At 37.2% G+C, this 14,864-nt stretch overlaps 4 protein-coding genes across 5 annotated transcripts in view; 1 reads left to right on the top strand and 3 right to left on the bottom strand.

The window, feature by feature from the left end:
- The window catches only part of LOC116175917 (serine/threonine-protein kinase 32B), a 267,380-nt gene that overhangs the window by 116,185 nt on the left and 136,331 nt on the right, over positions 1-14,864 (bottom strand). The gene's annotated exons all lie outside the window — the stretch shown is intronic.
- LOC116175919 (venom serine carboxypeptidase-like) overlaps positions 1-14,864 on the top strand; it is a 64,786-nt gene that overhangs the window by 1,603 nt on the left and 48,319 nt on the right. The window lies entirely within an intron of this gene.
- LOC116175920 (venom serine carboxypeptidase-like) lies at positions 1,089-2,852 on the bottom strand. The gene has a single exon (XM_031494303.1). It carries the CDS (start codon positions 2,763-2,765, stop codon positions 1,416-1,418), a length of 1,350 nt encoding a protein of 449 aa, XP_031350163.1. The 5' UTR covers positions 2,766-2,852; the 3' UTR covers positions 1,089-1,415.
- LOC116175918 (venom serine carboxypeptidase-like) lies at positions 8,636-10,029 on the bottom strand. Its single transcript, XM_031494300.1, has one exon. The coding sequence runs from the start codon at positions 9,991-9,993 to the stop codon at positions 8,638-8,640; it is 1,356 nt and encodes a 451-aa protein (XP_031350160.1). The 5' UTR covers positions 9,994-10,029; the 3' UTR covers positions 8,636-8,637.

Below are 14,864 nucleotides of genomic sequence, written 5' to 3'. Positions count from 1 at the left end.
CATGCGCAATCAGTGCCAACTTCTTTATTTATCCAGATATTTCTTTGAAATTTTAACAATAAATGGTTCTAATAAAGAAAAGCATATCACATTGTAGTAAAAATCGAAAACTACGAATGTCATTAGGAAAAGCAAACATATCACACATAGTAAAAATCAAATCCACGCATGCGCAGACTGCAAAATGCCAACTTTTTTACTTATGAAAATCTCTCTCTAAAGTTTAACCATAAACCCTTCTAGTAAAAACAAACATTGCATAATTACCTATAGCATAAATTAAACGTGCTCATGCGGAAACTGCGCAACGCCAACTTTTTTCTTTATGGAGATTTTTCTTTGAAATTTTAACCATATATATCACAGTGCACATAGCTATGGCCTTTTGGGAAGCACTGATCATTCATGGGAAATGCGCTGAAGTTACTCGCCTTAGGGGCGAAAACCTTTGCGTTAGCCCTGGAGTTTGGGAATAAAGACAAATCTAACACCAGTTGCAAATTTTGGTTTTGCGCATGCGCAATGGCAACTTTCTTATTTATGAAAGCAGTTAAACGAAATATCATATGTAGGCGCCTTGAATGAAACTAAAACTAATACCTGTTTCAAAATTACTGTTTACGCATGCTGTATGCTTTATTTACGAAGGTATTCAATGAAATTTCTAATGTAGACAATGCGCAATGCTATTTACGAAAGTATTTAAAAAAAGTTTCGTATGTAGACACTTCGAATAAAAGTTGAACTAATAGTGTCCATTTCAAAATTTGTATGTATTTGTATACGCACTACTAGTTTTCATTAAACTGTAGAGACTTCGATGATAGGCGGCTCATTTGAAAGAGAATGGGGTAAGGTATCTCGTCCCTACCGGTATTTTTCCTGGTCCTAGCATTAATATTATTAAAGGGAAAATACGCTCTCGTCATTTATGTTTGCATAATGACTTTTTAAACTTGTGTATTTTTGTGTGGGTCATAAGCTGGGCAACGCGAACAGGTGGTTCACACAGCAGTATATTTACAGGTTACGCCAAATTACAAACATAATTACATACATAAATATATAAATAAATGTATGGACGGAATTTGATTGCATTTTTAAAATATAGCATTAAAATAGTAGTTATTGCAATCTTTGATGTAGTTATACGAGTACGCGTTCAGACTTTACATCTTGCTTCTGAATTTACTGTGAGTCTGTGACTGAGCAGAACAAAATAATATAATCTACTTACTAATGGGGTTTTCGATTTACTGTCAGCGTAGCGACACCATCATTTCATATCCATGCGCGAATGAAATTGTGATTTATGAATTAATTTCGTAGCAAAATTGTGTACTCATTTATCTTAATTAAATAATAATAATGTAATGCAATTCTACTTTTTAACGTCATTTAATTTTGAGTACCTATCAAGTAAATTGATCGTAAACAAATTTGGCCATAAGATCCAGAGCCCATTCCGGTTGATCGCGTGGGATCATATGGCCCGCATTTCTAACCAGCACCTCCGTTAAATTCCCCGCTCGTTTGATGTATCCCGCCAACTCGTTATTGACATACCAAAAGTCCCTCTCGCTCGATTTATACTCGTCGACGTTTGAAAAATTGAGCTTTTCAAGGAAGTTTGTTACGGTGGGGTACGGAACTATGATATCCACTTGACCGCAATAAAACATCATTCTGTAATTGCTCAGCAACTCCGAAATCCAAGGGGCGACTGATTGAATGAATTCCTCCTCTAAATGTTTGTCCACCGCGCTGCCATCATGAAAAGTGGACGTTCCAACATGAATTGCTCTTCTAACGTCATCACGCTGTAAATACTCAACGTAGTACTTCAAGGAACTGTCTTCCAATTTTAAATAATTCATTGGTTCCTTAAAACCAGTAACGTTTTGGAAGAAAGTGTTATTTCGAGCTTCGTAAATCAGCTCACCGAATACGTTTCCAGCCGCCGTCCACTTCTCCTGCTTTATTAATTCAATAGCCATTTGTTCCATTTGCTTCATTGTTTGTTTCGACTTGGAGTCGATTAAGCCGATTTGGTAGAGGTAGTCGCTGAAATCGAATTGGTTCACTGGATCTGAGTAAGCGCTTCCAATCGCGATTCCCTTCAACTGAATTTTGTTTGTTGCTGCTTTTAGAATGGTGTATGCGAGTGCAGGGGCGTATTTTCCGGCATACGATTGTCCGGCAATATAAAACTCGTTGTTTGCCAATTCTGGGAATAGGATGAAAAATTGGGATATGGCTTCGTACAGTTGCTCGCCTATTATTGTTTGATTCTGTGCATAACCACCATCATCCGTAAAACTGAAGCCGGTGCCTACGGGATTGTCTACGTAAAGCATGGAAAATTTCTTGGTCCAACGATGCTCGCGGATTTCTATTTGATAGAAGGAATTCACGATGAAAGGTCCGTGTTCGCCGAAAAGTCCAATCATAGATGAAGCACCTGGGCCGCCTTGAAGCCATAGGACAACGGGTGCGTTCAAGTAGTCACATTCGCAGGGGAAGAACCAAAAGAAGGTGTTCGAATTATAACGCTCATTAACTGTCAGATACCCAGAGTAACTTTTAATGTCGCGAAATTCGTCGAATACAACTTCCGCTTGTAACTTTGCCTCTTCAACGTTGAATGACTTTATTAAAGGTGTTAACATTAAGGGCTCTTGGTAACCGTTCCTTACACTTTCGCTGGATACCTTCCCGTTATATAACAACACAACGACAAATAACGGCACAAGTTTATTAAGCATTCTTGCGATTACTGAGATTAGGAAACAGCTGATGAGTTTCTGGCTCAAAATATAAAAGTCGTATAATTAGACAACAACTGCAATAAGTTGTTATCCAATGGACATTTTGATCTCTGACATATATTTAATCCCTATCACAACTAATTAGTTGTGTAGAAATCGACATTGTGCCATTGGTTTTTTTATTTGCCTGCAATTATGTTTCGCATCAATTAAAAATTACGTATGTGGTTGTATATCATTTTCTTCGTGTGCATCCAATCCAAAATTTCTTCGCATTCCGTTATGAAAAATTACTAAAAACTCTACTCTACCTGTATATTATGTGTTCATTTTGAAAAGATTCCCATGTCCGCGAAAATTTAGGAATCATAAAAAAACCAGGAAAAATTAGTTAAGGCTAATTTTGTTTAGAAGTAACAGTAATGAAGTAATAACGTTTAATAATAACAAGGAACTGCTGAACAACAAGGAAAATGCGTAGATCAGGAAGCAAAAATGCAAACGATAGTAGGTAATTAAGCACATTGTTGACAAGGTTGTCATACTTAGCATTACTTTATAGTTAAGCGATAGGTTATTAAGGATTAAGGAAGTAAGTCTGTGATATAAATAGCATATATATAGTTCTTACATTACAATAAATATTATCCGTTAGCATTTCGAACTGTCGGTATCATACCCTGTTGTGTTAGATTTACTTATGTTCGTTAGGATTTACAACCCTAGCCACTGTACATACAAGGTGAGTCACGGGAACCAGACGTTTTTAGAACGCATAGTGCACGACTTAGGTAAGTGAGGTTAGTGGAATTTGATCCATTACGCCGAAGCCGCGTGTTTGTTTACGAGGAGTTTTGGAAGGTACGGGAACCGTTTTTCTTTGAAAAAAATTGGAAAACAGTGACTGTTCTTCTGTTGGCTATGTGAACAATATGTTTCAAACTTTTCTCTTAATCGAACTTCACAGACGAGGTATTGCTAGCCCATCAGTGTCGTGGTTTCAACAGGACCGCTCATACAGCAAGGACTTCCATGGTTGTTGTTCGCCCTGATTTCAGGTTTCGGAGAAGTCTCATGGCCGCCGAACTCTTCCGATCTGTAATTTTTACTTGTGGTTTGTGGTTTACCTAAGCGCAACTTTTTTACATTATGGTGTATAGATGATTATTATTATAGTTGCAAGAAACAAGGTAGTATTCTTGCTTAGTCAACTCCTATTTTGGTCCTTAGTTCCCGTCGACACTGTGTAGCGGCGCTACTTGTTACACTCAAATTGTTGATTTACCGCCCGCCAAGATACAGACTTTATTTACATAAAATATGATTTCATTTTTTGGGGTAATGTTTAAAAGTAACTTATCTAGAAAACTGTTGGTTTACTTTTTCCATAAACCGTTTTGTTCCAGAGTAAAAAAATAAAACAGTTCCGCGCAATAATCGATGCAAAACATCTAATCTTTAAACAATCGATATTCAGTTGCTATAAACTTTTTTAAAAAAATAGCCCGAACATTTTGTATATAAAGGTCTAAATTTATAAAATAGTTCTTTTTGAAAGCAACTTGAGTTTTTATGGCGGGCGCTCTTATGGAAATTTATATTGGGTGCAGTGGGTACAGAAGACTTAAAATCAAACGTATATGAGCATAAACCCGTGAAAATGGGCGTCATTGGTCAGACATTTTTTGTGCTTAGGCGTATAAAATGGCATATTTTAACACTTTTTCTATAAAAATAAAACTTATTTTATTCTAAAATTAAAAATAACTCTTTATTGAAAAACGTCAGTTTCCCGTGACTCACCTTATACTTACCTAATACCATAGTGTACCTAAGTACAGCATGCTAATACTACCAATTTAATTTTTTACTATAATATTTGGACCTTTTGTGTTGAATATTAATATTTCCCTTCGTATTTTACCAATACAATGGAGTTTTAACTTTCTATGTTTGCATAGAAATTAACTTTTTTTAGCGGTCACGTGAAAGATCGGGTCTTAGTGAAATACTTATGACAATTATCTAACCACCTTTTGCCATTAATTTGGTGGATTTTCTTAATTTGACCTTTGTAGTCTGTAACGAGCACTATTTTGATTTTTTATGGCGTACCGGTTTAACACTCGCACTTTAACCTCACAGATTGTGAGTTCGAATCCCACAGCTTACCAGTTTTTAGTGGTACAGAATATCTCCTAATCACTATGCTTCGAAAGTTCGAAGGGCATGTAAAGCTCGCGGTCCCGGCAGTCATACCACGACTGTCGTTAAGTTGTTGAAGCTGTTGATGCGACCTGAAAACGTCTGTATCTAGGGAGAGACAATTTTTTTGTTTTATTATTTCCTCATATAATGCTGTTTGTATTTAGTTCTTCTGCTCCTATTGTTATGACTTTAGATTTTGTTATATTTATATTCATGCTAGTACCTATTTATTTCTCATACCACACTTTCCTATTGTTCTGCAAGGTTGAAAGTTTGTAATTATTATTATATCGTCCTCAAAAGCGGATTCGGATACTAACACTATTCATCTGCCTATAGCTCTATATACTATGATTTTTTTACGCATTTCCACACAAATAAAAAAAAATTCGCTATTGTGGCCACTTTGTCCGTCCGCCCGTCTGTCTGTCCGTCCGTCCGCTCGTTCGTTGAGACGCTACTAGTTCTTTATATTAAGAACTATTGTTCTACTTTTTTCGCTATTTGGTTCGTTATGGTGTCGAGGCTTGCACCAAGGAAGAAATTTTTTCTGCGTTTATTATTAAAAAAGTTATTGTAAAAAAACCAAAAAACCGTTTTACATGTTCCATAATTTTACACTTTTGCCGTTTATTAACGATCCTAGAGATCGTTTATAATTTTGTATTGCTGCTTTGTCTGTCTGTCCCTCTATCTGTCCGTGTGAACGATAACTTTGTTTAGAAATGTCCGATCGCTTTGACATCTCCGTTAGTTATGAATTGAATTGCATGAAATTCAATATGGGCATAGCTTTAGCCATATAATACGCAATGCCAAAAGTTGAATCGAATCGATTCAAAATTCACAGTTCCCTTTTCGCATCTCGACCATTTATAAACCGAATTGCAAACTTTTTTATTTATAATAGTATATTAAGTATGGAGAACGGTAAGGGATTTTTACCGTTCGAAGACAATTGTTTGGAGGAGGAGCGAAGCGACGACTCCAATTATTGTCTGAGAACGGTAACCCTTAACGTTCGACGTGCTTATAACATTTTTTGCGCGATCGAAATTAAAATTATCCAACCAATATAACTATGCACTAAGAAATTAACGAGCAGAATAAATCGAAATGTTCGAAGTGGTCTGGTGTACATCACTAGGCAACCAGTTTAAATGTCAAAATTGAAATTAATAATTTCAGAAAAATGTGCATGTGTCTGATGTAGTTTACTACCTTTGCACTTCCTTTATGACTTTATGAGCGTCTTGCTATAGGAAACAACAGCACAAATTGTACGTTTAATGTACCTAACAATAATTAAAGATTAAATGTAATGTAAGACTGTTGATTTTTAAAAAGGCGTCGGTAAGTATTTTTGCTGTTCTGTTTTTAGATCGGTAAGTAATTTTGGCGTCGTCGTAATCATAGCAACTGGTAAATTCTACGTACTGTCATGGAAACACCCATGGTAAATAGTCAGAAATGACCGATCGCGCAAAAAAGTATTTGAATGAAATATTGATACATAGGCACTGAAAATCTAACGCCAGTTTCAAAATTTGGTTTTGCGCATGCGCAGTGCGACCTTTTTTTTTAATTATGGAAGCATTTAAATGAAATTCCATGGCATCACAGATTACTGAAAAATATGGGAGTTTTATTTTTCCAATTTTCCGTTTTTATTATGCAAAAAATTGAAAACTAATACGGTTGATTGGCGTAAAAAAAATTGAGTGCTAGAGGGGATCAAAACGAGCACTTTTTCCAAATAAACCGAGGATCCAACTGTTTCGTTTGGGAGTCACCCCCAAAAAGGTGGCGAAATTTGCATTTCTTTGTTAAGCTCGCGGAGTTTCGACGAGATTAAAATGTTACCTTTGAATCTTGTAAATATAAATCCAGCGTATTCAATGGAGCGAGCCAACCACTACTACTACACCAGAAAGAGAATAACTCTAAACATAATAGCCAATACATAAGGCCCTTTTCAGGTATAAATAAATAGAAACAACGGAATAGGATCCGACACATGACCTAGAGAATGATATACGTTGAATTTAATTATATTGAGCCCACAGTTTTTCATGTTCCCGATTCACTCGAAGTCCTATAACTTTTGTTCCTGTAGAGCTAGCTGAAAATCAATAGCGTCCTACTCAAAGTACACGTACATCAAATTTCACGGTCGGCCAGTTTTAAAAGGAGTGATAGTGCATACGGACAGACAGACAGACGGGTGGACAAAAATTAAAAGCTATAAACAGTATCTGGGTTAAGAGTTATAGCGAACACAGACGAACGGGCGAAAGGGACGGACAACCATACAAAACTATAAAGGATCTAAGGATTCTTAATAAATGAGTACACTAAAGGTGTATTACAAGTAACCACTATGATAGCACATTCTTCTCTGATAAAGAACAATTACACCTTGCACGCAATCCAGGATTAAAAAAGAAGGGAAAGATTTGAATGCAAAAAGGTACATAGTGTGACCTCTAGTGACAAAAGAAAGAACTAAGGTAAATGAAACCGATAACACTCAACTTACTATGTCTAAACTTAATGGATTTACAGAGGAAATGCATAGATGGTATAAAGCTTACAATGCGATTATATGATTATACCGCGTGTCGAACTATTAGGGGCTCAATTCTCACGATACGTTTTTGAATCACTACAGAGTTGGGCGGCGGAGTAGCAGGGTTCGCGATTGTGTAGGTCGTCTTTGCAGTGTCGCGGGCACAACTGCTGAGTCGCTTAGAAGCGCTACCACCGTTTGCGACGTGCTTCTCCGGGCCCAGCGCAAATAAAATAAAATTGCTGACACTTTTAGTGCATCGACGTGGGCGCGCTCCTTAAACAAGACACTATTTAAAAAACAGCGGTTTCTCTTGGTACATGCGCTTTCTACGCAAAAAAGTTGTCTTGCCTTGCGTGGGGGCGCTATTAAACATCGAATCGCGAATCGCGCCGTGTGAAGGGTTCACGCTATCAGCAGCACGTTTGTTTAGCGGAAGTCCGCTACAAATCGCTCAGACGCGCGATATTTTACATACCTACCCACACCTGTAAATAACAATATAATTTTGAGTCCCCTCAGACACCATGACTTAGATGGAAGGAAAGGTTTACCACCATTCTTTTTATTTTCCAATATGAGCCTAATGTTATGCAACGATCACGTCCTTCATTTTTAATTTGACTATCTTAACTATGCATGTCGCATACGTACCATAAATGTTTTAATTTGACCTGTTCATTTTTATTAACCAAAAATTAACTTTCCTGATAGGAATATACGAACGCGTCATACCCATCGACATATAATAAATGGAGTGCGCGCGCCAATGCCAAGCACGGATACTGTAAGGGAGAGAGAAGGGAAAACTAAGAGGACAGGCTCTCTCTTACTGTTACGCATCTGATTGGTTCTTTCAATTTAGTTTGAATGCGATTCTGATACGCAATGAAAAGCGTAACCGTAAGAGACAGCTTGCCTTCTTAGTTTTCCCTTCACTCTCATCCCTCTCATCTGCAACATCCGTAGTATTAGCGCGCGCAGTCTATTTTCTAATGTCGATGCTTATATCATTATCTACAACCTTACTTTTCATTAAAGCAATAAACATAAAGTTTTTTTTAAATAGTAACATTTAATTGGTGTTTAATGTCATGTGAATTGATTATAAACAAATTTAGTTATAAGATCCAGAGTCCACTCCGGTTGATCGCGGGGAATCATGTGACCCGCATTTCTAACCAACACCTCCGTTAAATTTCCTGCCTGCTTGATGTACCCCGCTAACTCATTATTTACATACCAAAAGCGTCTGTCCCGCGATTTATATTCGTCAAGACTGGAAAAATTAAGTTTTTGAAGGAAATTTGTTACCCCCGTCCACGGAACTATGATATCAACTTGACCACAGTAGAACATCATTCTGTAATTGTCAAGCAACTCCGAAATCCAAGGCGCAACCGATTTAGCGAGATCCTCTGTCAAATGTTTGTCGACCATAGTGGTATTATGAAAGGGGGAATTTCCAACATGGATAGCCCTTCTAACATCATCGCGTTGAAGGTACTGAACATGGTACCGTAAAGAACGGTCTTCTAATTTTAAGTAATTCATTGGTTCTTGAAAGCCCGTCACGTTTTGGAAGAAGGTGTTATCACGTAAGTCGTAAATCAGCTCAGCAAATACATCTGCAGCAGCTCTCCAATCCTTCTGCTCAATCGCCTCCCTGCTTTTCCGCTCTATTTGCTTCATTTCTCTTCGCAATTTAGAATCAAGTAGACCGATTTGGTAGAGATAATCGCTGTATTTCAACTGATTCAATGGATCCGAAAAGGCGCTTGCAATTGCGACTCCCTCCAAGCGAATCTTGCTTCCCTCCTTTTTGTTTTTCAGAATTGTATAGGCGACGGCCGGTGCGTACTTACCCGCGTAAGACTGCCCGGTAATAAAGAACTTGTTGTTCCCTAATTCTGGGAACAGGATGAAAAATTGGGAGAGAGCTTCGTGCAGTTGCTCGCCTATTACTGATTGATTGTGTGCATAACCGCCATCATCCGTAAAACTGAAGCCGGTTCCTACGGGATTGTCTACGTAAAGCATGGAAAATTTCTTAGTCCAACGGTGCTCGCGTATTTCTATTTGGTACGAGGAATTTACTTCGAAAGGTCCATGCTCACCGAAAAGTCCCGTCATCGATGAAGAACCTGGGCCACCTTGCAGCCATAACAAAACCGGAGCGTTCAAATAGTTACATTCGGAGGGAAAGAACCAAAAAAACGTGTTCGAATTATAACGCTCATTAACTGTCAGATACCCAGAGTAACTTTTAATGTCGCGAAATTCGTCGAATACAACTTCCGCTTGTAACTTTGCCTCTTCAACGTTGAATGACTTTATTAAAGGTGTTAACATTAAGGGCTCTTGGTAAACGTTCCGTACACTTTCGCTCGATACCTTCCAATTATGTAACAACACAACGATAAATAATGGCACAAGTTTATTAAGCATTTTTGCGATTACTGAGAAAACAGATGTGTATCTACTTTAAAATATAAAAGTCGTATAAATAGACGACAACAATAAGTTGTTATTTAATGATGATCGCATAATAGTTTGATCTCTGACACGTATTTAATCCGTATCATGACCTGTTAGTAGTGTAGAAATCGGCATTGTGCCATTTATTTTTAGCGTAACACAACGAGGCTGAGGTAACGCTTATGTGCACGATTTTCCGTCGTCTGTCTGTCTGTCTGTTCCATCGAGCTCTCAACCAACATTGGCCCAAAAGGTTTATTCTCACCCCCCCCCCCCTTTTATGGCTGGATAGAAATACGTTTCGCTAGATTAACTTATTATAATTATATAATAAATAATCAATTTGCGTTTCAATGTTTTTCTAAGTCTCGTTGTGAAGTTATGGAAATGAAGCTCGTCGTGCCTGCGTCCTTTGATTTCTGTAGAGCTTTGTTTTTTTAACAGCTTTGATGTCTGGCGGCTATTTAGATTGTATTCAGTTATATTAGTTTGAGCTATTTGATTACAACTGCGAGCGTGATTTCATGCAGCAGCGTGCAAACTGCAAATTTGGAATATTGACATGTAAGTGGGATATGATTAATCACCCTGACTCTTACTTGATTGGTAGTGCAAAATTTAAGCAACGAATTAACAATTAATCATGGCCGCCGTCTTCTTTAACAATATGGCATTTTGTGGGTGGTCATTAATTAAGATTAAGTTGAACTCATCCCAGGAAGATTAACATGCATTCACGCGTAAACCCACGACATGTCCAGAGCGTTGCTCAGCCGTAAAAAAATGATTTCGAGTTTTGACTACGAGGGTAATCGGTGAAGTAGTTTAATAATTTCCTTCGCATAACTGGTTTATGGTTAAGGACAAACGAATTAAACGCATCAGTATATTTTCGTTACGGTAAGAAGAGCTACTGTTAAGTTTCGGTGTTAATTTATGTATTCGTTTAAACAAAGAGTGAAAAATCTATGAATTTATCGGAAAAGTTTGTCTTTGAACATTTTTTTTCGCATGTCAAAACCCTCAGAAAAGTACATTAGACGAGATTGTGAATATGAGTTATGTTAAATATCAAAAAAACCTATAAAAACTGTTGGATTTATCCTGTTGTGATAATAAACAGAATTGCGCTTGCCTGTAACTGTTAAATCCAAGGATCAACAATTCGAAAAAAATTTATCCCGAGGGCCCCGACTACTTGGACAATTAGTGGAAGAGAAAGTTATCCGACGGAAACATTCTCAAGGTATATTTCCGCTAATTAATCGTGTACATCATTGTTTCTGTAAGGAGAGTTGTCTCCAGACTACGACATTTTCAGTCATCTTTCTTAAAGAGCTCGATCTAATAGCATTTGAAGCCGTTTTTGTATTGCATGCCCTTTCTATTTAAAAGTTAGTTCGAATTGGACTTGTTTAGATAAATAGAATAAATGTTGTTATTTAAAGCTGGTTCGTTCAAATTTTAACAAAGAAAACCTCCAATTTAGGGCCCACTATGGTTGTTGTGTGTAGAAAATTGTACCGCATCTGATTTTTAGGTTCCTCATCATAGAGAAAATTAGTATAGAAAAATGTTCAAATCTCGCCCAAAAGTTCGAATCGCCATTGGACATAGGAACAAAAAAAAACTTAGCTGCAATATACGGCCGTTTGTCAAATCCACAGACACCTCTAAGATACTTCGATGGTGATCTGATTAAATCACAAGAAAGGGCTTGACTGTCGCGATCTTCCGTTAATAGTTGTCGGACAGCTCCTTCACAATGGTGGCTACTCAATCAACACACGACTTCCTTCCACGAATGAAGCTACATGCAAATCCCAACGTTTAAATACGGTACGGTATAACAAGAACCCCTTCCGAAGAATCCTCTCGGAACAAGAACCGATACAAATAAACCTCACATGAAACAACCAAACGCAAATTCGGAATAATCGTTACCTTCAGGAAGAAACGGATGACTCAAATTAAATTGGCTAAGCACGACTTGTTCCAATCTCGGTAAGCCTGTCCGTAAGTAACAAAAAAATTGGAAAAATGTCAGTTTCCCGTCAAACGACATCCAGATAATCCTCAATCCGTTTTCTACAAACTAACCAAACGGATGTCCCGATTTTGAACCGATTTCACGTTATACGCAAAATCCTTCAGGTGCCAACAGAAATTACAAAATCGCCATCGCTCACGAAGATAAGCACCAATAATCATACTATGGGCAAAGATAATGCGCAATACTCCGATTAGCAAGCGGATCTGGCATCAGCAGGATAGTTCGCACCTCCAAATGCAATATGGTGCTTATGGACATAATATAATAATAATATATTTAATGTCCAACAGAAAAAAAACAATTTCCAATTAAAATTGTTGTTGGACATACAGTGCATGTTTGCCAAACGTGACAATTGACAGCACAAGGAGATTATGTTTTGTTTTAATACTTCAATTTAATCGTATGTCAATGTGACATCAATGCGGTTAGAAACAAGCATAAGCAATTAGTCCATAAGACCCCATACTGCATCTGGAGGTGCGAACGCGCTATAGTTAATTTCGTGATATGTCGCGACTTTCTGGTGCCGCTAACTTTCGCACGCATTTCACTGACCAGGACCGTACTCGGAATTCGGAAACTATTCGCCCAAAAATTTGGAAAAAAATTATTACTTTCTTAACTATAGTTGTACCTACGAGTAACTATTATATCACCATTTTTGTGGTTATTATTTACACACCTTCACACCTAATATTTTCAATTTGTTCAAACGTTCATAATTTATCGATTTACATGGTGCTAATTAAATTGAGCGTATGTAGGTAATGAATCATATCAAAAACTCATAACTGACTTTAGCGTTTTTATTGCGGCGAATTTTCGCAGCTTTACATATTTCGCTTATTGATCTGTTACTTATTTTTCGACCCCGTTTCTTGTTTGGCGAATTGCGCATTCCATCACATGTTTTGTAGATCTGACATCCTCACTGTAGGAAAATTTTCGCAAACGTACCACGTGGGTTTCTGATATCGCTCAGTTCCTATTTCTTTGCTTTCACCAATATCAGTATTTGTATTCATCTCAGGGAGAAAGGAACACAAACTCAATATTGTCGCCTTAATTGCTTATACCTTTTCTTTATAAAGTATACCTAAATCGATCTCATGGCTTGTTATTAATGTTTAATTTTATTGGGTAAGAAAGGAAAATTGTTCGATCCAATGATGGCATGTTTTCCGGTCTGAAATTTGTAAGGCGACGTAAGCATTCGAGAAATGAGGTTTTACTATCTGGAAAAAGATCAGTACAAATAGAAATGAATAACGTTTTGGCTTTTTTCTTCTTAGTTCATATAGTTCCCGAGGGACTCAAGTTGTACATGGATTTCAAGCAAGCGAATAAAAAGTGGGTGCTGAGAGAATATCCTCCTTCACAAAATTTAAATTCTGGTTTGTATCCAATTTCCTCTTACCTACTTCACTTTGTAAAAAAATCAATCAATTCAACGATTAGTCTTGTATCACTTATACTCCTATGATGTCGATTTTATTACACAAGCGACAAATTGCTCGCTCAATCTTCAATTACAGATAATCGCTTTCAATTTGTCGTCTCGAAAACTTGCCGCCATACCACTCGTAATAATACCATTCCCAAATAAAGTGTAAATATGTCTAGACCGGCGACGCGAATTGATTTGAACAAAGCAGATAATAAAGGTACAGTACAGCGCCACCAACAGAAAAACAACGCGTTCGTGCGTAAAAAAGGGAAATGCTAGACACTACGTCTCCGTTATTGTAGCTATATTAGTACACTCCGAAAGTGTACTTTAATAGCTCGCACCTTTTATTAATCAATTTTACAATTTAATATTGCGTTAATAAAGTAAAGTTCTATTGCTTCTAATGTGAAATAGAATATAAGGGTATACAGTTTAAGAACCAATAAATATTCATTACGGTCATAGATCGTGCCTACACAAAACTCAACTGTATAATGAAAGTAATAACATGTTTCGAGTGTGTCTAATTCATTAGCAGCTAACGCAAATATTAAATTTAGACGGTAGTATTATTTATTTTGCTTGTCTCATTCGTAGTTTGCGCGTTTGGATTTTAATATATGACTCCACGATTCACGAACCTACGTTGGAGTAATTTAGAGCAATCTGTATTGGTTGAAGTGTTGCTAAACTTGCTGCAGCTTTGCAAGGTAGGTTATTAGCAGCTGTCAGTTGAGGCGGGAATTTGTCCCTAAATCTGGTTCAGTGAAATAGAAACGAGTCATTTCAGCCCTTCAGTACTTATAGTTACCGTGCCACAGGCAAACCTCTGGAATTCGTTTTAGAAGGACATAGTTCGTGAAAAAGAAGAAAGAAGTGAAGTTTAAAAGCCTATAAAGTAAATACTTGCGGGTTCTGGTTAGGAATGGAATTTTAATGCAAATGTAAATAAAGTAAATTAGTATATACTGCATTACGTGTGTATATTATGTTTAGGGAAGGTAGGGTTGCCGAGGGCGTTTGCTGGTAGTGTGCTCTATGTTTCAATAAATCCTTCTCTGGCGATCGTAGTACATACTAGGATTCTGTAGCCGGTCCGTGCAGAGATGGATGTAGAACCCTTTTCACTTTGATTGAATTCAGTAACTAGAACGCATACGGAACTCCTGGTGCACACACATTAAAGGTATTTATGAACAATTGTTCTATCGCGCTGTAGTTTTGCCGCTTTTCTGTCGTGTTACCATTTGCTGTTGATAGCCTCGTTATAATATATATTTGAACTAGCGTCATAGTGTATTGATTTAACTAAAAACTATTGAAATTGCAATGTTG

The sequence above is a fragment of the Photinus pyralis genome, unplaced genomic scaffold, assembly GCF_008802855.1.
Source record: "Photinus pyralis isolate 1611_PpyrPB1 unplaced genomic scaffold, Ppyr1.3 Ppyr1.4_LG7, whole genome shotgun sequence".
Taxonomy (NCBI): Eukaryota; Metazoa; Arthropoda; class Insecta; order Coleoptera; family Lampyridae; genus Photinus; species Photinus pyralis.
Note: the sequence above shows the minus strand (reverse complement) of the source record. Positions and strands in the feature narration are given on the sequence as shown.